Below are 24,856 nucleotides of genomic sequence, written 5' to 3'. Positions count from 1 at the left end.
TCACTATTTGTCATTTTCACGACAATTCATCGAGAAAACAACAAAATCAAAGATCAGAACAATACTATACATAATTTTGTCTTTTAAATGAGTTTCGTAATGTCAATTTTTGTTGATCAAAAATCTCTCAGTCTCACCTAAACTTCGAATCTCCAACTTGTAGCTTTCTTGGACATTTTAACGAACATGTTCTAGGCGTGCATATCAATGGCTTCTTTCACCACGTAAAACTTGCAAGAGCTTTCTTATATCTTTGTTGCTGCTGCTCTCTCTAGTCAATTCTTACTCTAAGCCGTACATTGATTCTTTAAAAGAAATGAAGTTTTTTATTTGTCTTATAAAATAGTAAATTATCTATTGTATTTTTAGTCATTCATTTTGTATTCATATTAAGTATTTTATTTAATTTTATTTATTCATATGATTTGTGAAACTCAACAGCATGTTATTTTGAGTTTTTTTTTATGCATCATAATATAACAATGTCATAAGAGTTATTTTTTACTATTTTTGTATTTTAATAATTGTTCACTTTTCTTATTCCAACTACCGAATACATTTGAAATATACTAAAAAGTGAACAATTATTAATACTATAATTCTCTTTTCTTCTCTTATTTCATGTCTTGCCGACCAGGGATAAGGTTCTTGCGCTGCAGGAAGTCAAAACATCTCTGTTAAAATATTTGCCCACCTTTCTACTGCCATAGTATACCTTTTCCGCGTGGAGTTTTTTCAGATCTTTTGTGGCTGTGGCTATAGATTTTTAATGTATTAATTACTCCGATGCGCAGCATTTGTATTTTTTTCAGCTTTAATCATATAGCTAAATATTCATTTATATATATATATATAGAGAGAGATAGGCTAATATCAAAACGTTTACACCAACCCCTCCCGTGCAACCAAGTCATTTTCCAATTTGCAAAGTCCAAACGACCGATCCGAACCGTTAGATGTTTAATCCATATTGAAATGTCCTTGGAGACCAAATTTTACATTTTTTGGAATTTTTTTTGCTATTTATTAAAATGGTTTGAAATCGCTGTTTTCCAGTGGTGCAGAATTTTAATAAAAACAGCGATTTCAAACCATCTTAATAAATAGCAAAAAAATTCCAAAAAATGTAAAATTTGGTCTCCAAGCACATTTCAATATGGATTAAACATCTAACTGTTCGGATCGGTCGTTTGGACTTTGCAAATCGGAAAATGACTTGGTTGCACGGGAGGGGTTGGTGCAAACGTTTTGATATTAGCCTATCTATCTCTCTCTCTCTCTATATATATATCTAATTAATAAAAATTAGTTATTATATTATGGGATCATCTGTTTAAATTTGTATTTTTTGATATTATAACCTATTTGAAATTATTGCCTATATTTAAAAAATAAATAGTTCTCCAATACATATTTTATTTTGAAATAATCCCCGAAAAATAACTCTAGTAAAATAAGATAAGTATATAATGTAATAAAAGATAAAACTATAAGTCACATTAGCTTACTAAATGTTATTAGAAGAACTGGGCTGGTTTTTAGAATTAACAACTTGATCATTTAAGAAAAATAAAAAGTATACTAAATAAAAAAAATTGAGATACATTTTCAGAAAATACATATATATATTAACTATATGTTTGTAAGAATATCATATTTTTTTCTGCTAGAAAAAATGGATAAAAAAAGAGAAGAATTTTGACTATCGCAACATCTCACAGACTTGAATTATCACTTCACTGTAGTTGTCTAAAATTTGCTAGTCACAAATTTATGCTCATGCTCTTAAAGTTGTCTAAATGTTATGGGGATAATTAGTTTTGAGTTTATTAGAACAAATATGTTCGTTAATAATATGTAATGTCGATAATTATAACTTTTGCTTTTGCTTTTCGATAGAATTTGTTATTACCAGATATATTATTTTCTTAAACATCAATTACTTGATTTTGACTCTTTACTAGATATTGTTAACATCTAAATAATTACCGTAATTATTGGAAAAAAAATCAATAGATTAAAGAATAAACAAATATATTTTGAAATGAATTTCTCAAGTTATTCTGACATGAATATTGTAATGCTCGATGCACTGAAAAATTAAGAATAAATCAATCACTATCATATAACTAACTATTATAATCATTTGTTTTTCAAAAACACTTGCATTGTACTTGAATTATTCCTTTTTTCTTCACTCTTTGATTTTTTAAAATTTTAAGAAGTACACAAATAACATGATATTTATTGCATATTATCAATTTAACTATGAACTTTTTCTCTTTATTTATAAAAATTTCAGTTTTCAAAATATTATTACGTTACAAATCATGAGAAAATATTCCTAAAATTTATATATCAATAAATCGTATTCGAGTTAATAATTTGAAAAACTATAGATCATTATTTTCGATTCACTAGCTAACTCGTTACTATTCAGTCTACAAACAAAAATCATGCAAACATTCATCAAGAAATTATAATAATAAAAAATAAATCCCGCTAAAGAGGTTGCACAGCCACGTGGCATAATATTCATACCAATTAAACCAAAGATAATATACCAACCATCCAACTATAATTAATTATAGCCTACCCCACAGGTCAATGATTAGAAAACTAGAAATAATAATGTATTCGAGTAATAAACACAAGTATTTAAAAAACCATCGATAACTATGCTGCTTTTTTAATATATATATTTTTTAATATGAAACATAATTATCGTTGTATCGTCTTAGGTTAAATTTTGAGTTTAGATTGGAATCAACGGATGTAAATACGCACAAATATAAAAGGTCTACATGTATTACAGACGTGAAAACAGATATAATACGGATCAGATAGTAATAAAATTATATATGTATTCGCATTTATTTTTCAGATAAAGATACGTATTAAATATTATACTAATACGGATTAAATCAGATATATATCTAATTATAATAGTTAATAACATAATTTATTTTCAAATTATATATTAAAGTATTTGATATGTATATACTATTCTGATACATATAATTAAAATTTATTATCGTATTAATTCGTATTCGCAGGATATTATACTACCTTAATTTTTTTTTTAATGAGTTGTGAGGTCAGCAATGAACAGTGTAACCACCTCTTTGTACCGTCTGATGTGATTTGCGTGGGTGAGATTGTTTTAAGGTGAATCATCTTCAGACCACCGACAACAGCCTCTACAGATCCCGCGATTTTTCTCAAGATAGCGCAACAAATGCCGCTGCTCGCAGTATGACCCATCTCTACTATCGCCACGTCGTAAGCTCCCCTGGTACGTGTCTCTCCTCCCTCGCTCCGCGCCTCCTTCTCTTCTCTTTGGTCGGTGTTTTCTCCTTTACCTTATTGATTGTTCTCTTCTCATTTAACAACAGTTGCTAATCTGTATTCGTTTCGCACCGGCCGATCGGGATGGAAGTGGGGCCAACCATTGTGCATCTGGACCGACTTGAAGTACACTCGGGTAATGTCACATCCCGCGGCCACGGGTCGTAACAGTCCCCCACCGTAAGCATACAACGTCGTGAATGCTTACAAGACAATTAACAATTTAATCCAAACAACAAGCAATATACAACAAGTTTCTAATATATAATCAGAGTACACAGTCTGGACGGAAAATAATACAACAAAAGTATCTCATCCGGATACCAACCATGAGGCCTACCCTAAATCTATACAACAAAACATATCTAGGGTCATGTAATGGTAAGCTACTAAGGCCTACTATTCTCGTGCCTCTTCGGAATCAGTCGCACCAATACCTGCAAAGTAACCCGAAGGGTGGGGGTGAGAATAAAATTCTCAGTGCAAATTTGCCACAGTTTAGACTATTGGACTTGCAATCAAACTCCATATTCAAAAATGAAACCCAAACCATAACAATTCAAACAGATATATATTCATAAATAACAGAATGCCAATGCTCGACAACAATTAATCCAATGTGAACCACAGTTAACGGAATTTTCAAGATGAATTTCAAACACAACACATATTTGGGTTAACTCGACTCATTAGGGCTTGTAGCAACTACAGATGTTCTTTCGAACTGGACCCTTTATCAAACCCACATCTGTAGGGTTACTGACACCTACAGATGGCCCACCGAGCTGGACCCTTTATCTGACACCCATCTGTAATCGCTTGGCTTAACCGTTTATTAAGGTCTGGTTCAAGTCACATAAAGAAAATTCTCTTTAGAATCGTTTCCAATATTCGCAATATTCAATTAACCGTCCAAATGCATTAACACGTAGGAGATCGACACAACCTCATAACATAATCACCCACGATTCCAATTCACACATCATAACATAATCACCCTCCTTCGTCCCAACCGGTACTGGGAAACATTGAGGGTCGTTCACCTAAGGCCATTTAGGATCCTGGGAATCAAAGCCAGCATACAGCCCGACTTTGCAAATTAATTGGATCCAAGTGCTTAACTTCGTAAATCCATTAACATACATATCAAATCATGGTGACTTTCAATCAAAATCAGATCATAATAGATCGACACAACCTACAACCATACCAGCATGCAAATCACTCAAGTCACATCAATTCGAGTTTAATTTGATTGGGCTATGCAAATGCTTTACACAATTCAATGATGCAATCAATGATATTCAACATGACAAACGAATACACAGTTTAATTCCTGAAAATAAAGTATCAAACAAGTCCAAGAATCCCGCACCTGGTTACGACGAGCGTACCGCTTAATTAAGGATCGGACATCTCGAATTGCCTCGCGAAGTCTTGCTCGACCGAGCCTACGCCTATATTACACGTATACTAGATTTAACCTTGGTTAATGATCGAGGAGTTTACTCGAGTTGTATTAGGGCTTATATTTTCCTTAACCAATTCCTATGCTTTGGTACCGATTCTTTTGATTTCTTATTTCTTTACCAACCTTCTCCAAAATCACCCACAATTCCATCTAGGTCCTCTGGACCATATAACTCTCAATTTGGTAACAATTCACTTACTAGTTCTGTCACACCCCGCGGCCACGGGTCGAAACAGTCCCCCGCCGTAAGCATACAACGCCGTGTATGCTTACAAGGCAATTAACAATTCAAACCAAACAACACGCAATTCAAAACAAGTTTCTAATATAAAATCAGAGTACACAGTCTGGACAGTAAATAATACAACATAAGTATCTCATCCGGATACCAACCATGAGGCCTACCCTAAAACTATACACCAAAATATCTAGGGTCCTGAGATGGTAAGCTACTATGGCCTACTACTCGCGTGCCTCTCCGGGATCAGTCGCACCAGTACCTGTAAAATAACCGGGAGGGTGGGGGTGAGAATAAATTCTCAGTGCGAATTTGCCACAGTTTAGATTATTGGACTTGCAATCAAACTCTATATTCAAAAATGAAACCCAAACAATAACAGTTCAAACAGATATATATAATCAGAAATAACAGAATGCCAATGCTCGACAACAATTTATCAACCTGAAACACAGTTTACGGAATTTCCAAGATGGATTTCAAAACACAACATATATTTTGGCTTAACTCATTTCATTATGACTGGTAGCAACCACAGATGTTCTTTCGAGCTGAACCGTTATCAAACCCACATCTGTAGGGTTACAGACGCCTACAGATGGCCAACCAAGCTGGACCCTTTATCAGACACCCATCTGCAATTGCTGTTTGGCTTAACCATTTCCTAATGTCCGGTTACAAGTCACCAATACAGGTCAACTTGACAAATGCAATCACATGGAATCAAAGTTACCTATACAGGTCAACTTTGCTAAATCTCAAGCAAATATATATCAAAGCCACACATATAGGTCAGTCTCGCAAAATCATAACAGGTCAAACGCATAAGTCAGCAGCGTCACCCTATCCAGCCACCTAAACAGGTCGGTCTGGCAAATTCTAACAGGTCAAACGCATAAGTCAGCAGCGTCACCCTATCCAGCCACCTAAACAGGTCGGTCTGGCAAATTCTAACAGGTCAAACGCATAAGTCAGCAGCGTCACCCTATCCAGCCACCTAAACAGGTCGGTCTGGCAAATTCATAAACACAGGTTAACGGATAGGTCACCGTTACCTTATCCAGCCACCTAAACAGGTCGGCCTGGCGGATTCATTCACAACAAGAACAATTAATAGAACTAAACAAATAATAACCATACGAACATGCCAATCAACCTTAACTAAACAATTCAATCATTCTCATTTATGCAAGAATCAATATGCAGCATGAATTCCAAAATATGCAACAATCAATCATTCAACATGACAAACGAATAACAGTTTAATTCCTGAAAATAAAGTATCAAACAAGTCCAAGAATCCCGCACCTTATATTGATGAGCGTACCGCTTAGTTACGGATCGGGCGTCTCGAATTGTCTCGCGATATCTTGCTCGACCGAGCCTACACCTATATTATACGTTTACTTGGTTTAATTCGGGTTCAGTGGTCTATACGTTTACTTAGGGTTGGTACAGTCCCAAATCAATTCTTTTTGGTTCCTTCTTTCTTATTAAAAATCACATATAACGGTGCACAAATGCATCTAGACCCTCTAGCCATATACCATTTCACTTTGGTAACAATCAATCACCGTTTTACTACTTTGGTTCTCGGATCAATTCAATCCACCGTTTGGTTAACCCTAATTTGGTCAAAATCTCAAATCAGTCGTTAAATGTTCTAAAAATTCACGATCAGGAGGCAACCCTACCGATTACAAGTCTAATTGGTCGGGTTAAGCAAATCAAATCACGATTATGCCAACTTTCAATTTTGGCACAAAACCCTAGAAATCAGATTTCATAAATCGGAAGAAATCGGGAAAAAGATTGGCAAACAAACTAGTAAGGAGTGTAGAGGAACTAGTCCTCGAGCAATTCGAACACAAATCTCGGGTTTAAAACGAGAATCTGAGAAATCGAGAAAATTCGAGTTTTCGAAAGAAAGAAGGAGAGAAAGAAATACCAAATAGGAGGGTTCGGAGAGATCCTCGGCTGCTTTCTCGGTTCCAAACTCAATTTCTCGCAACAATCGGGAGTCTGAAAGAAACGAAAAGTTCTCGCACTCTTTTCCTTCTCTTTGGCCGAAAATCACGAAATAATGGGGAAATGGTGAAGTGAGAGAGAGAGAAGGTTGGATTTGAGTTTTAGGGCAAAAATCACCCTGAGTGCGGATGCCCCCATCCGTACTGCGGGTGGCTTGACCCGCACTCGGGACTTAGAAAGTTTTCAGACCAAAATCAAGAAAATCCGAGCCTAGTGCGGATGAACCCCACCCGCACTGCGGATGGACTCTACCCGCACTGCGGATGAACCCCACCCGCACTGCGGATGAACCCCATCCGCACTCACTACTTAGCCGATTTTGGAGACCAAATTCAAGAAAATCCGAGCCTAGTGCGGATGAACCCCACCCGCACTGCGGATGGACCCCACCCGCACTGAGCCTATAAAGTTCCGAAATCTCGAAATTTCGACGCGGTTTCGATTCACACTTAACTTACTTATTTAAGGGAACCTTAATTAAGGTTTAAACTTCTATTTTATTAACATGATTTATCGATTCTTTGTTTTAAATCATTCTAATTAAATTGTAAAAATTTCATAACGTAACATTTCTCCCCCCCTTGAAATAGAGTTCAGTCCTCTGAACTAAATTGCGTACCTTAGTCGTTGAATAGTTCTGGGTACTTCTCACGAATGGTTTCATCATGTTCCCACGTTGCCTCCTTAGTCGAATGGCGTCCCCATTTGACCAGGACAAGCTTAATCGTCTTGCTCCGAAGTTGCTGTTCTTTTCGGTCCAATATCTGCATTGGCTCTTCTTGATAGGACAAGTCACCTTGGACATGCAAGTCGGAGTGATCAATGCAGTGGGATGGATCTCGTACGTACCGGCGTAATTGTGACACATGAAACACCGGATGAACCCGGTCCAATGCTGGTGGCAATGCAAGCTCATATGCCACCGGTCCCATTCGTCTCAAAATCTGAAACGGTCCAATATATCTAGGACTCAACTTGCCTGATACGCCAAATCGGTGCACACCCCTGACGGGTGAAACTCGAAGCCACACGTGATCCCCTTCTTGAAACTCCAGCGGTCTTTTATGCACATCTGCATATTTCTTTTGTCGCTCTTGGGCCGACTTAAGCCGACTCAAAATGATTTTTGTCTTTTCGGCAATCTCTTCTAACATTTGAGGCCCGGTAGGTAAATACGTACCTGCGGGTCCCCACCACAGCGGTGTGCGACACTGCTGTCCCGTAAGTGCCTCTTGTGGTGACATTCCGATACTCGAATGGTAGCTATTGTTGTACGCAAACTCCACCAAGTACAAATGGTTGATCCAGGATTCGCGGAAACTTAAAGCACAGGATCGAAGCATGTCCTCCAATGTTTGTATTGTTCGTTCGGATTGACCATCGGTTTGCGGATGATGGGCTGTACTGAATCTCAATTTCGTGCCCATGGCTTCTTGAAAACTTTCCCAAAAGTGAGATGTAAATCGAGGGTCTCGGTCGGAGACGATGTGCCGCGAACATCCGTGGTATTTAAACTGGTATTGCAAGAATAGGTCGGCTAGCTCTCTTCCGGAGGTCTCGATCCGGAGTGGAATGAAGTGTGCAATCTTCGTCAGCCGATCCACTATCACCCATATGGCATCATATCGTCCAACGGTTCTCGGAAATTCAGTCACGAAGTCCATAGTGATCGACTCGAATTTCCGCATGGGTATCTCCAGAGGTCTTAGTAATCCCGCCCTCTTCCGTCTATCTGCTTTGACTTGCTGACAGAGTTGACATTTCTCCACATAGTTTTGCACGTTCCTTTTCATCTTTGGCCACCAAAAATATCGCTTTAAATCTTGATACATCTTGACTTCACCCGGATGAATGGTATACCCCGAGTCATGTGCTTCTGACAGAATCAGATTCTTCAATCCTGAGTCATTCGGAACGCATATGCGGTCATGGAACCGCATAATACCATCTTCGTGGAGTTGGAATGGCGAGTCTGCATTTGACTCGAAATGTTGTCGAAACTGCTGGCACTTTGGGTCCTCTTGTTGTGCTGCTCGAATCTGCTCGTGTAACTCTGGTCGAACCTCGACCGCGGCCAAGATAATCGAGGCAACTGTAGATGTACCTGCACTATTGCTATCTCCAATCAATCGAGATGAGGTTTCCAATGCAAACTCACGGGATGCACCTACGTGCAGATTCATTCTTCTCATTTCCTCGAGAAGGTGTGTCTCGCTGGTGATAATCGATGCCAGATTGATCTGACTCTTCTGGCTTAGCGCATCTGCTACCACATTCGCCTTTCCCGCGTGATACTGGATATCCAGATCATAGTCTTTCATCAGCTCCAACCACCTCCTCTGCCTCAAATTCAACTCCCGTTGAGTGAAAATATACTTCAAACTTTGGTGATCCGTAAAGATACGGCACCTTACTCCATACAGGTAATGCCGCCAAATCTTTAAAGCGAAGATCACTGCAGCTAGCTCCAGATCATGGGTCGGATAATTCTGTTCATGTGATCGTAACTGCCGAGAAGCATATGCTATAACATGGTCCTTCTGCATCAGTACACATCCCAAACCAGATCCGGATGCGTCGGTGTAGACTGTATACTCCTCGTCGGTGATGGGCATGGCAAGAACCGGTGCAGTTACCAACCGATTCTTCAACTCCTCAAAGCTTTGATCTTGAGTGGCACCCCACTCGAACTTCACACCTTTATGCAAAAGCTTCGTAAGGGGAGCAGCTAACTGTGAGAATCCGAGTACGAACCTTCTATAATAACCTGCTAGCCCCAGAAAACTGCGAATCTCCGTAACTGTTTCTGGCCTCTTCCAATCGGTCACCGCCCGAATCTTTTCTGAATCCACTGCCAACCCTTCACCTGATATCACGTGACCAAGGAACGCCACTTTCTCGAGCCAGAACTCACACTTCGAAAACTTTGCGAATAGTTGATGATCTCTCAATCTCTGCAACACCATCCGCAGATGTACCTCATGCTCCTCTCGTGATCTTGAATATACTAGGATGTCATCAATAAACACCACCACGGTTGAATCTAGCAGATCATGAAACACGCGTTGCATCATATCCATAAATGCAGCTGGAGCATTCGTTAGCCCAAACGGCATGACCAGATATTCGTAGTGTCCGTAGCGTGTACGGAAGGCTGTCTTCTCTACATCACTTGGGCGTATCCTCAGCTGGTGGTACCCCGTTCTCAAGTCTATCTTGGAATAAATTGAAGATCCTTGCAGCTGATCAAACAAGTCATCGATTCGGGGTAACGGGTATCTATTCTTGACGGTCACCTTGTTCAGCTCACGGTAGTCGATACATAACCGCAAGGTACCATCTTTCTTCTTCACAAACAACACCGGAGCACCCCATGGAGATGTGCTCGGCCTAATAAACCCACTTTCCAGCATCTCTTCTAATTGCGCCTTGAGTTCTTTCAATTCTGCAGGAGCCATCCGATACGGACTCTTTGAAATTGGTGTCGTACCTGGTACCACTTCAATGCCAACCTCCACTTCTCGTTCCGGTGGTACCCCTACTATTTCCTCCGGAAATACGTCCACGAATTCCGACACCACTGGAATCGTACTCATCTCAGGAACTTCTGCAGTAGTGTACACTATTGCCGCCAAATATGCAGTGCATCCTGAATCGATCAGATGCCTAACTTCCCCAGCCGAAATGCATGGTATTACCCCTCCAACCTTTCTGCAGTTCATCATGCATGACATACTACCTTTTGCTGTCACAAAACAAATCCTGCGGTGCGGACAGTCGATCGTCGCGGCATGTCTTGTTAACCAATCCATCCCCAATAGAACGTCGTAACCCGTGATCTCCATAACCAACAGGTCTATCTCGAGATCCCTTCCATCAACTCTGACTTTTCGGTTTCGGCATATGGTTATTTTTCGGTCAGTCGAACCGAAAGGGGTTTGAATACTCAGGACTTGGTTATTGGTTTCAGTTGACCAGTTATACTTTTCTACCCAAGCCTTTGATACAATGGAATGGCTACACCCAGTATCTATCAAACAATATGCACTCTCATCGGAGATAGAAAGTATACCTGTCATCACCTCAGCTCGAGAATCAGCCGGTTTCGAGCCCTCACCTTCCTCCAGAGCCCTCGTTGTGTCATATGCCACCTCTGCTATACCAAGCGCGTGGGCAGCCACTCGACCTCCAATCCTGCCTCCGCTGGTCTGAGAAGCACCTCGACCACGAAATGGTGGTCTACCAGACCCACGTCCCATGGGCCCTCTGCCACCGCTGTCTCTCTGGAACCTTAGTGCCGCATTCGGGCACTCTCTCGCCCAATGCTCCATGCTGCCGCAGGTGTAACACGCTTGGTTACGGCGTCTGCAGTCCATCTCAGAGTGCGCCTGGTTGCACGAATTGTACCATACTGAAACAAAACCCGGCCGAAATACTGGTGTCGCTATCTGTCTCGGAGGGGGTCTAGGTGTCATGAACTGTCTCAGGGGTGGTCTAGCTGTCGACGGTCCTCCCCTTGACCTAAATTGTCGGTTTTGGTCCTCCCTCTGCTTCACATTCCTCTCTGTCATCTCCGACCTCCTTCTTTTGCTGTGCAACTCCACTTGCTCGGCGTGATCCATCATGGCCTGCAGCTCAGTAGCCATAGGGGTATCCACGATCATCGATATCCCTCCATCCAGTCCATCCAGGTACTGCCTATGGTATCTCACAACATCAGTCTGCACATCAGTCGCATACCTGGACAAGGCAAGGAACTCATTGTTATAATCCGCCACTGCTCGCCCACTCTGCTTCAAGTCTAGGAATTTCCTTCGCAGCGCCTCTCGCTGGATGTTACTCAGAAACCGTCGGGTGAACTGTAATTCGAACCACTCCCACGGAATCTTGGCCTCCTCCCCGACATAACTACGTCGGGCTCCGTCCCACCAGAATCTTGCACCATCCTCCAACTGCTGCTCTGCCAGCTCCACCATATCTTGTTCTGGTGCTCGACACAGAACTAGCTTTGCACTCATGCTCGCGAGCCATTCTTCAGCAGCGGCATACTCGCCGGTGCCATTAAACTGAGGTGGTTTAAGGCGCATGAAGGAGTCGTACAACCTCCTAAAATCTTCCGGACCTCCTCGGGGAGCCTCCGGTGCCACCTCACGTCTCTCTGCTTGGCGGCCTCTCTCGTAAGCCGCAATCAATCTATCATCTAGATCTCGGTCCCGGTTCTGCACACCTCCAGGTCCAAGATCAACTCTCTGGACCTCAGGCCCAGCAGATCCAGCCTCACTCGCTTGAACGATTGGCTCGTTCTGTGGATCCTGGATAGGATCACGATTTCTGATTCTCGGTCGTCCCCTACTGCGACGTCCTTCCATAACTTAAATAAGAAGAGAATAATTTATTAAGTTTGCATATACGTATCTCATAGAACGAACAGGTCGTTAGCCGTGACGACCCCAAGTATAACGTACCCCACTCACGTATCCTATCAGTCTGGTTAGGTTTAAACCTTGAGCTCTGATACCACCGAAGAGAGCTGTCACACCCCGCGGCCACGGGTCGAAACAGTCCCCCGCCGTAAGCATACAACGCCGTGTATGCTTACAAGGCAATTAACAATTCAAACCAAACAACACGCAATTCAAAACAAGTTTCTAATATAAAATCAGAGTACACAGTCTGGACAGTAAATAATACAACATAAGTATCTCATCCGGATACCAACCATGAGGCCTACCCTAAAACTATACACCAAAATATCTAGGGTCCTGAGATGGTAAGCTACTATGGCCTACTACTCGCGTGCCTCTCCGGGATCAGTCGCACCAGTACCTGTAAAATAACCAGGAGGGTGGGGGTGAGAATAAATTCTCAGTGCGAATTTGCCACAGTTTAGATTATTGGACTTGCAATCAAACTCTATATTCAAAAATGAAACCCAAACAATAACAGTTCAAACAGATATATATAATCAGAAATAACAGAATGCCAATGCTCGACAACAATTTATCAACCTGAAACACAGTTTACGGAATTTCCAAGATGGATTTCAAAACACAACATATATTTTGGCTTAACTCATTTCATTATGACTGGTAGCAACCACAGATGTTCTTTCGAGCTGAACCGTTATCAAACCCACATCTGTAGGGTTACAGACGCCTACAGATGGCCAACCAAGCTGGACCCTTTATCAGACACCCATCTGCAATTGCTGTTTGGCTTAACCATTTCCTAATGTCCGGTTACAAGTCACCAATACAGGTCAACTTGACAAATGCAATCACATGGAATCAAAGTTACCTATACAGGTCAACTTTGCTAAATCTCAAGCAAATATATATCAAAGCCACACATATAGGTCAGTCTCGCAAAATCATAACAGGTCAAACGCATAAGTCAGCAGCGTCACCCTATCCAGCCACCTAAACAGGTCGGTCTGGCAAATTCTAACAGGTCAAACGCATAAGTCAGCAGCGTCACCCTATCCAGCCACCTAAACAGGTCGGTCTGGCAAATTCTAACAGGTCAAACGCATAAGTCAGCAGCGTCACCCTATCCAGCCACCTAAACAGGTCGGTCTGGCAAATTCATAAACACAGGTTAACGGATAGGTCACCGTTACCTTATCCAGCCACCTAAACAGGTCGGCCTGGCGGATTCATTCACAACAAGAACAATTAATAGAACTAAACAAATAATAACCATACGAACATGCCAATCAACCTTAACTAAACAATTCAATCATTCTCATTTATGCAAGAATCAATATGCAGCATGAATTCCAAAATATGCAACAATCAATCATTCAACATGACAAACGAATAACAGTTTAATTCCTGAAAATAAAGTATCAAACAAGTCCAAGAATCCCGCACCTTATATTGATGAGCGTACCGCTTAGTTACGGATCGGGCGTCTCGAATTGTCTCGCGATATCTTGCTCGACCGAGCCTACACCTATATTATACGTTTACTTGGTTTAATTCGGGTTCAGTGGTCTATACGTTTACTTAGGGTTGGTACAGTCCCAAATCAATTCTTTTTGGTTCCTTCTTTCTTATTAAAAATCCCATATAACGGTGCACAAATGCATCTAGACCCTCTAGCCATATACCATTTCACTTTGGTAACAATCAATCACCGTTTTACTACTTTGGTTCTCGGATCAATTCAATCCACCGTTTGGTTAACCCTAATTTGGTCAAAATCTCAAATCAGTCATTAAATGTTCTAAAAATTCACGATCAGGAGGCAACCCTACCGATTACAAGTCTAATTGGTCGGGTTAAGCAAATCAAATCACGATTATGCCAACTTTCAATTTTGGCACAAAACCCTAGAAATCAGATTTCATAAATCGGAAGAAATCGGGAAAAAGATTGGCAAACAAACTAGTAAGGAGTGTAGAGGAACTAGTCCTCGAGCAATTCGAACACAAATCTCGGGTTTAAAACGAGAATCTGAGAAATCGAGAAAATTCGAGTTTTCGAAAGAAAGAAGGAGAGAAAGAAATACCAAATAGGAGGGTTCGGAGAGATCCTCGGCTGCTTTCTCGGTTCCAAACTCAATTTCTCGCAACAATCGGGAGTCTGAAAGAAACGGAAAGTTCTCGCACTCTTTTCCTTCTCTTTGGCCGAAAATCACGAAATAATGGGGAAATGGTGAAGTGAGAGAGAGAGAGAAGGTTGGATTTGAGTTTTAGGGCAAAAATCACCCTGAGTGCGGATGCCCCCATCCGCACTGCGGGTGGCTTGACCCGCACTCGGGACTTAGAAAGTTTTCAGACCAAAATCAAGAAAATCCGAGCCTAGTGCGGATGAACCCCACCTGCACTGCGGATGGACTCTACCCGCACTGCGGATGAACCCCACCCGCACTGCGGATGAACCCCATCCGCACTCACTACTTAGCCGATTTTGGAGACCAAATTCAAGAAAATCCGAGCCTAGTGCGGATGAACCCCACCCGCACTGCGGATGGACCCCACCCGCACTGAGCCTATAAAGTTCCGAAATCTCGAAATTTCGACGCGGTTTCGATTCACACTTAACTTACTTATTTAGGGGAACCTTAATTAAGGTTTAAACTTCTATTTTATTAACATGATTTATCGATTCTTTGTTTTAAATCATTCTAATTAAATTGTAAAAATTTCATAACGTAACAAGTTCACGGGTTACGACGTTCTATTGGGGATTGATTGATGTGACTTTGATTGCATTGATTGATGGGCATTGCAAACAAGGGGAGATGAAAGTTTCGCGTCAAGAGATGATGAGAAGAAACATAAAGTCAGATTTGATCACATTTAGTACATAAATCAATGTTTTTTTGCAAGACTAGGAGTTGATTTCTTAAGTTAGATAGCTGTGTTGCCTTAGCTAGCTGGTCATACGGCAGTTAAGAATATGATAATATCTTATTTTCTTTTTGTATAAAGTTCAACAACATCAGTTTTTGCTGCGTACGAACTGATAAACCATGATTTGTAGTTACTCAAAATTTTCCATACTGCCACATATATTACATTCTGCTACAGTGTTACTGGACGAGGTCGATAAGCATTAGTATTACGTGAGTTGTGAGGTGATCTTAAGAAATATGTCGTGAAATTGCCACTTAGACAATAGTAATGAAATTTAATTTGGAAGTTACACTCAATTGATAAAATGATAATGTCTGAAAATTCAACCGAACATGCCTTTTCTACGTCACTAACCCAACTGTTAATTGTAATTTTCAGCACTTCTCTTAAAAATTAAAGATCTTTTACCGACAGCCTTTTCAAAAGATGCCATGTTTGCTTTTGACCTCACCTGAAAGTCTGACAACCTCTGCCCTTTTTAGCTTTGAATAATTTTTCCTTTCCCCCCCCCCCCCCCCCTTTTTTTTAAAGCTTTACCTCTCCTGCAGTTGCACTGCTATATATGTTGGCTTCTTACTACTTCTGGAGATGTAAACACCTTTTTTGTGATCACATTTTTCATAATGTAATATACTATATGGTCGAATATCAATATAATTTACTTTTCCGTACACATTACTCTCATGTATTTCTTACACACAGAGTTTACATCAAATCTTTTGCACACATATTATCCTCTCCGAGTGACCTCTTTATCATACCAGAGAACACTTATTGGTAAATAACTAACCACTACAGCACCAGTGGAAATTTTTTTTTTAAAAAAAAAAAAAATAGAAAAAGGTCTCCACTGTTGCAGTAACAGACAAATGCCATAGAAGTTTCTTGTAGCTTTCAAATTCTTACTATTTTCTGCACATGTTCATGTTTATACATCTACATGTTGTTTGTCGCGCCTATTGAAAGGTATGCCTCAATCTCACGGTATTGCCAATGTAGCATTATTGTTAAATTTGAACTGCTACATTAACAACAAAGTAACAACAGAAGAGCACCATGAAAAGGATTGAGAGAGGAACATTTAGGTTTCGTACTATCAGTTCTCAGCTTTCATGGGATGTTTTCTCTCATGCTTTGAAAGCAAGTAACACACAGAGTTCTCAGCTCTTTTGGAGCTGAAATTTTTTCTTGGATCCATCCATGCCACTGGAAAACTCGATACATATTATTTTCTGTTTTTCTTTAATATCTAATAATAATTTCTATATAAAAAAAATTACCGGAAATGAGCATATGTTGGATCTCAAATTAAATGTATACTATTTTTTTTCTTGTCACTGCTAGACCTTACATTTTTAAATTATATCAGGATCAACAGGTAAAGTGGCGTGCTATATTTGAAGAGAGACTTGAGAAGATTTTCTATTTTTTTTGTTCATTTTCTTTAGTATTCTTTAGTCTTTATTTCTAGTCTTGTAATTATTTTGATCTAGTCAATTTCCATCTTTTGGCCATGTTGAATTGTTCTTGCCATTGTTGTTACCTCCAAATGAAGAGGGATGCTACAGTACAATGCATAGCACAAATTGGTCCGTAGTACCGATCAATATTTTCGTTTTTGGAGACCAAATAATCGATCTGAATTGTTCAACATGATATTCATATGAAAATGTACTTGAAGACAAAATTTTCATTTTTTTACAATTTTTTAACTAGTTTTTAAGATATGTAGAAAACCACTACTTCCGATTGGCCTATAGAATATTCAGATCAAATTTTCATTTTTTTACAATTTTTTAACTATTTTTTAAGATATGCAGAAAACCACTACTTCCGATTGGTCTATAGAATATTCAGATCAAGTGATTTTCTATCTATCTAAAAGGAAAGTAAAAACGTGAAATTTTTTTTATCTACAAGTGCATAATTTATATGAAGATCATGTTGATCAATTCAGATTGATTGTTTGTACTTTGGAAAACAAAATATGGTACCATAGCCCGAACCAATGTGCACTCTGCATAGTACCGTAGTCTCACCCCAAAATAAGTATTAGCTCTAAATTTTAATGTTTAGTTTTGTTTTTGGTGTAATAGGAAGCTCATTTCAAGAAGGTTGATTCAGTAGAGGAATAACTTGAAGAAAAGAGTATTTACCGGCAAAAACACCAAAGAAATAGTTTACTGCAAAAATATATATTTGGTGTTGTTTCAAATATGTTTACTGCAAAAAAATAGTTTTTGTTTGTATAAATGTATTAATTCATTATATAGTTGAGATTTGTTTACAACAGATTTACCTTGACAATCTTGAGTACTGTAAAAAATAACTTTTAATTTCATAACCCAATGTTTAGAATATTATCTATTGGCTTTTGTTGAAATATCCAACAATATCCTAAAATTGCACTAAATTGATGCACAGTCAAACAAAACAGTTGTGGCATATAACACCAAGGATTGACATCGAAAAAACACCAAAAACAAATTGCGGCGGAGCCGTAACGAGACAACTAGTTCAGGTATCAAATTATATCCGCTCTGTTTTCACCCTACATTTGCACGAATATTAAAGCATATTAGATGAACGCGGAATCCATCTAACTCAAATTTTAGTCTGATAGATGGGACCCAATTTTTTTTTGTTTTCCAATGCAGAGTATGCGGACTCACTTAAAAAACGGCTTTTAATTGAGAGGACCATTTTTCGGACTTGGTGTAAAAATTATTCGACGAAATTAATTAATTTATTTAGTGGGCCCAATTCATTATATGGATTGGAATTCGGCCCATTATATCAATCTGGACAAAATTTATGAAATAATTTTATTATTGTCCGTGTTCTACTGTAAATTATTGATATATATGCAGAATTTTGATGTATAATTTTTTTCATATGTTGTATGTTTTTGTTTAATTGAACTTGGCTTAATTAATCACTAACAAATATAAGATATTATTGAATCTTAAAACTATCTTTAGTTTCGTATATATATTTGTACAATTTCTCTTTAATTTGCATCGTCCATGATTTATTTTATGTGATTAGGTATTTAATTAAATTTTGTAAAAATCATGTCTCTTTCATATATTTTTTATAATCATTTATGTACATTGTTCTCAAAGGTTGCTTAAAAATATAAGATATATATTTTAGATAATTAAAATATATATATATTTTAATAAAAACAACTTAAGAGATATATACATACTTTCCACGATTTACTCGTCGCTAGACTGCAAATTATAATTTAAAACCTTAGATTTTTTTTTTTTAAACCTTAGATTTAAATTCAAGATATACACAACATTGTTGTGACAACAACATATAAATTAAATTGGTGAAGAAAAATTACTTATTAGATACTAATTATTCTGCAATTGAGAAATCCAACACAAAAAAAAAATTACTTAGATACTAATTAAAATGGGAAATCAGAGAAAATTAAATATACTTTATGTTTTATTTGTGGGACAAATTACGGTTGTGCCCTCGACTGTGCTCAGTCAAAATGCAAATTAAAGTTTCACGTCTCCTGTGGGTTTGAAAAGGACTTGTATATTGATTTTAAAGAAGAAAAAGGAGGACACTTTGTGGTTGGGTTTTGTACTAATTAAGCACACAAAGCTTTGGAATAAGGTAATTTATTTGAAAGTTCGATTACCTTTTTTTTAAAATTGCCTTCTGCTTTGCTTGTTTGATTTAATTTTTAAAATTTATTTTGTTGTTTTCCTTATAGCAAAAATTGACAGGAAAATTCAAGATTGTTTCAAAAGGAAAACAACAAAAATTAAGGTGGTAGAAATGGCAAACATTCTATTAGGAATGTGTATTTTATCCTTTTATTCTTATTTTTGTTCTTCAAACATGTTCATAGATATCTAGCGAGGAGGCTGTAGAAATGACAAAACAATTGCCTCTGCAGGAAGGATTGTTGGTGCGTTTTTAGTTCACCATGTAGTTAAATCTCTGTTTAATTCATTTCTAACAAAATAATAGGATGATACTGGCGCTTAATGCACAACTGTACTTGAATGGAATAGTTTCTCTTGTAGCAAGTGTATTTTTTTAGAGGAGGGTTCAAATGCCTCCATGCTTTTGTGCCTCCATCTCTCTCCATCATTTTCAAAGTTCAAACAGTCGATCTGAACCGCTCAACCTAACCTCCATACTAAAATATGTTTGAAGACCAAATTTTATATTTTTAGAAATTTTTTTACTATTTTTTTAGATAGGTACAACAATACTGTTTTTAGATGGTTTAGATTTACTGATTTTCTACCTATCTAAAAAAATAGTAAAAAAATTCCTAAAAATATAAAATTTGGTCTCCAAACATATTTTAGTATGGAGGTTAGGTTGAGCGGTTCGGATCGACTGTTTGAACTTTGAAAATGATAGAGAGAGATGGAGATATGATGGAGGCATTTGAACCCTCATTTTTTTATTGTAAATGTGATAAAGTTGTCACCAACTTTTATTATTAAAATATTGCAAAGTCTGTACAAACATATTACAAATAAAAGATTGCAAAGTCTATTTATTTCAAATATATTTAATTTATGAGCTGCTGTAACAGTGGTACCGAACTTGGTACCACACAGTACACACGTAGTTAAGCACTTATACTTATTTGAGTTAGTTGTGTTGTTACCTTTTTTTTCGGCCAACAGCCTGTAGGCAAAAATTCATTTCATCCATAAAAATTAAAGCACAACAAAAAACCAGCTGTACAACTAAAACATGAAATTTAAAGGATAATAAAAGAGGCATCCCTGAGTAGTCCGATTCAAAAACTAAGGAGCAAATATCTAAAAAAATTTAATTTCTGATTTATAATTTATCTTTAAACAATATATAAAATTTTTTTTGATAACGTAACGTTACTTAGTTAATAATTAAAAAATAGTGAAGTTATGTCTATAGCCATTGCCATTGTGATAGCTATACACGAACAAAATATGGAAATGACTCATTTCAGGGGATGTTAAAGTAATAGCCATGCGCGAACCAAACATGGTAATGATGCATGCTATGGAATGACATTCCCTGGAATGACTTATAGCGCGAACCAAATGTCCCCCAAGTAATCAAAATCTTGAAGTTAGATCCATACCGTTCGATCTGATCTGGCACAAATATTAAAGCGTGCCCGTGAATCACAAGGATTCTGATCGGACAGTATGGATCCAAGCATATAGAGGTCGACTATCACTTTATTAGAAAAAAAGTACAGTCGGGAGATATAGAAACCCCAATTGTTAGAAGCAAATTAAGACCAATTGACAGATGTCTTCACCAAAGCACTCGACAAATCCAGCCATCTAAACATACTCGACAAGTTGGGCTCAGTCAATTTATTCGAACTCAACTTGAGAGGGAGTATTGAGGAATAAAATCATAGCCTCAGAAAATATTCATCATAGGCATAGTTAGGCAACATATCAGCTAGCATCCAAATATGGTACCTAGCTCGATATCTGTAAATAAAATATGATTAGGGTGTAATTAGGCAACAAATCCTGCAATTGTAAAATAGGAATGAGCCCAACGGCTAGTAGGAATACATAGGAATTTTAGACTATAAATATCCATGTACAAGCTATATAAAGATCATAACAAATCAATAAAGAACAATTGTTCATCATTTTTCTTCTTTCCCTCTAAATTCAATAACACCATATGAAATATAATAAGTCAAACGAACAAGCTTTTAGTGAAATTGTTGGAAAACTCATATAAATTACATTGGTCTTGAGATCCTGACAAATTTTCACAAATTATTGACATACTTAATTAAGTTCTCTTTCTTGAGAAATATAAATATTAGTATCTTAATTAAAAGGAGAGGAGAAAATTCAGTAGAAACACATGCATAACATAAGCTACTCAAATGAGTGATTTAAAATGAGGTGGTTTCCTGACCTTAGTAGCTTGCTCAAATGCATAAGCAATCTCAATCAATTTAGGTTCAAACCCCTTCAAACCACCAAAACAAATACCGAATGGTACACCTTTTTCATCATATCCAGCTGGTACACTGATACCAGGGTACCCTCCTATAGCGAGAATCGTAGACACAGATGAATCTGGTGTAACTATTGCATCCAGTTGTTTCTCTCTCATAAGGGTTTCGATCCCTTTCGAGGAGAGTTGCGCCATGTTGGAAATTGCATCTCTCTCTTTTGCACCAATCCCATTCGTGCTTTCTGACACGATGAAGAGATCTTGGCCATATTCTTTGATCTTTTCCTGAAATTCACAATAATAATATGTTGGTACAAGTACTTGTATGAATAAAAAATTATATACTGACACAGAAAATACTGGTCGTGTATCAGACCCCAATCCCCATGGTTACCAAAGATTGAAGAAATAAATATATACCTAGTGCAATTGAACTTACTTAAGGCTGGTTGCTATTTTTTACTTTATTTATTGGTTACTATTATTAATAATACCTCTTTTTTGTGCTTTTCATTGAAAGATATGACATCAGAAAGTGATCTGACAGGAGAAGAGACCAATTTAGACAAATACTCATTTAGTGCCACTTTAAACTCAGCAGCAAGTGCAAGCGTTTCGCCACTTTGCTGGTAGATTGCACTAACATTCGTTATTTCAAGATTGTCGATTAGAATTGCACCTTTTTTCCTGAAATTTACATTTAAATTAAGAAAACCATATGAGATCAATCCAACGAAATGATGTGTAAAATAGACAAATCACTATTGAATTTCCAAAGTACCAGGATCTCCAGAATTGAATCTAATTTAGCCACCAATATTTTGCTCTGCTTTATTTCTCTTGTCTTTGCTTCTTTTTTTTGCGTCTAATTATGGATTAAGAGTAAATTAGCGCTAGCAGTTAAAGTTTTATGGAGGCTTGCTTTGCCAGTCCTTATTTAAGTCTAAATTGCATAGCTAAAAATATAAATGGAGAAGAAAAACACTGATTGAAACTTGGATGTATGCTTAGAATTAACCAATTTGAAATTTTAGTTCTCATGTTAATTACATACATTATACTGAAGTGAAACACTGATTGAAACACTAATTTTTCATGCCTTACCTCATTATACTGAAGTGCTGCTCAAATACTTTTCCCTCCAGTGAATTCTTTCGAAAATCAAAGAAACCTTTTCTAAGAATTCCAATTCTTTTACCCTTTAATCCCTCAATTTTTAAAAATTGTATGTAGCCCCGCTGAGGAATATACTTTGCTGCTTTTCGGGTCGCTTCGGCATCATATCGGTCATATCCTGCAATGGCATCTAATACATACACTGCATCTGCTACTGTTCGGCAAATCGGGCTGCATTGGTCTGTACAATGTCAGTAATTTTCCACTATATTTATACTGCACCAAAAAAGAATAATATAAACAAAGATTTAAACGAAAAATAAAAACATATATGAGTACCCAATGGTGTCTTGCCTAGGGGAGATGGGAATTACCCCACTCCGGCTGGTGAGCCCGACAGTCGGCTTAATCCCCACCACTGAATTGGCAGCTGATGGGTAGAGGATTGAACCATCGGTTTCTGACCCTAGAGTCACTGTAACCAGGTTGGCTGCCACTGCGATGGCGGACCCACTGCTTGATCCGTGTGGGTCCTCTGACAACACATATGGGTTCTGTACCCAGATCAAAATTACAAAAATAAAAAAAACTGATGGCATAATGCAAAGTGCAGTTGGGGTGTGTGTGTGTGTGTGTGAGAGAGAGAGAGAGAGAGAGAGAGAGAGGTAAACTAACTAACTTTGCCTTGTCCAGCCCGTGCACACCAACCATTTGGTGCATTGTCTGACCGAAAATTAGCCCATTCACTCAAACTGGCCTTCCCTAAAATCACGGCACCTGCTTCTCTGAGCCGTTTAACCACGCCTGAATCTCGACTCACAACAGAACCAAGTAATGCTAAGGAACCAGCTGTAGTGTTAAGCTTGTCAGCAGTGCCAATGTTATCCTTTAACAAAACTGGTATACCATGCAATCTGTGTTGGTTCATCGAACAGTTCCTTTGCCCGTCGAGATCGGCACGGGCAGCTTGAGTCAACGCATCTGGGTTGAGTTCAATGACTGCACGAAGAAGCGGGTTGAGGTTTCGGATCATAGAAAAGTAATGTTGAACGAGTTGCACGGAGGTGAGAGAGCGGTTTGTGAATGCTTCATGGATGGAGTCTACAGTGGCTTCAGTGAAGTCGAAGGAGTGTGTAGAGAAGGGGAGGAAGAAGGAGAGGAGGGTTACAATGGTAAAAGCGAAGGAGAAGCGATGAAGGTAGAGGAAAGACATTGGGAAGGAGTGTTTGTTGATGACTTGTGAAAGTTCAACAGTTGTTTGCCTTTTTAAGGGGGAGGATTGAAGTTGGCGAGAAGGGAGAGAATTTTTGCACATGTAGAAATTCCATCGATTCAAACTAATTTGTTGTTTTCAACATGTTAACATATGTTCGGATTTTCTGTAGTTTCATTATCCATGATTCCTTAATTTATGCTATGTTTCTCATATGGTGAAGCTACAGAGAATTTAGATACATTTTTGTTTTTTCTGAAGATATAAAATATGTGGTTTGGATTGGCGAAATCTATACCGATCCTTTTATCCATAAAAAATTGAGTTATACTCTCTGTTTCTCTCTCTCTTCTTTTCATATTAATATTAGCGAGTTGTAACATGTTTTCAAGCATTCAAAAGAGAAGGGTGCACAACTTACAACTCTTTTTTTTTCTTTACAGAAAAAAAAAACTAGCGCCTATCTAAATTTATGTGTTGTGATTTAACTTTTTATAACTAAAACATAAGTTTGAAATTCAAAAGAGCATTTTTGTCAGTTACTATTCTATTAGCTATAAGCTAGCTGAAAAAAAAAAAAAACATGATTTCTCAGAAAATATTTTAAGTGGGAATAAAGTATGAACCATGTTAATTTAAAATTTTTAATTTTATTACATACAAGGTGTATAATATAACTACTACTATAATATCTTCAATTTGCACAAAGTGGACATTATTTCTTATTGAAATTTATTATGCTAATTGATTTTTTATTTATAATTTGAATATAGAACCAATTTATTTTAATATCATTCATAGATATTGTTGAATTATTATTATTTTCATTGATCTATTTTTTTATGAAAATATGTCATTTTCTATAAGAACTTTTTTTCATTCTCTTATAATATGTTCCCATTGCAATATACGGAAACAACTCTAGTAAGTAGTAATGTCTATGGCGTTGTGCGAATGCTGTTGGCAAATCAATCCACGTATTATTCGGTATATCCAAACTATTCGAGAATTTTATGAATTTTTCTTGAATTTTACTAATTATTAACAAATTAATTATATCCGAATTATTCAATGGGCCAAAAAACTTCCTAGTATATGTGTGACTAAGATCTC

General features: G+C 37.8%; 1 protein-coding gene across 3 annotated transcripts; it reads right to left on the bottom strand.

Moving 5' to 3' along the window:
* Positions 1-20,341: 20,341 nt before the first annotated feature.
* LOC144554701 (putative amidase At4g34880) lies at positions 20,342-23,852 on the bottom strand. Of its 3 annotated transcripts, XM_078303021.1 has the most exons (6): positions 23,210-23,852; positions 22,870-23,084; positions 22,519-22,761; positions 21,909-22,101; positions 21,373-21,699; positions 20,342-20,927 (listed from the first exon to the last, which is right to left on the bottom strand). In XM_078303021.1, the coding sequence occupies exons 1-6, from the start codon at positions 23,843-23,845 to the stop codon at positions 20,916-20,918; spliced, it is 1,626 nt and encodes a 541-aa protein (XP_078159147.1). In that variant the 5' UTR covers positions 23,846-23,852; the 3' UTR covers positions 20,342-20,915. The 3 variants fall into 3 exon arrangements, with proteins under 3 accessions (XP_078159147.1, XP_078159146.1, XP_078159148.1); XM_078303020.1 differs by lacking the exon at positions 20,342-20,927 and having other exon boundaries at positions 21,123-21,699; XM_078303022.1 differs by lacking the exons at positions 20,342-20,927; positions 22,519-22,761 and having other exon boundaries at positions 21,123-21,699; positions 23,210-23,824.
* Positions 23,853-24,856: the final 1,004 nt, after the last annotated feature.

This window comes from Carex rostrata, chromosome 5 (assembly GCF_964058835.1).
Source record: "Carex rostrata chromosome 5, lpCarRost1.2, whole genome shotgun sequence".
In the NCBI taxonomy this organism is placed as follows: domain Eukaryota; kingdom Viridiplantae; phylum Streptophyta; class Magnoliopsida; order Poales; family Cyperaceae; genus Carex; species Carex rostrata.
The sequence above is the reverse complement of the archived record's forward strand: the minus strand, read 5'-3'. Positions and strand labels throughout refer to the sequence as shown.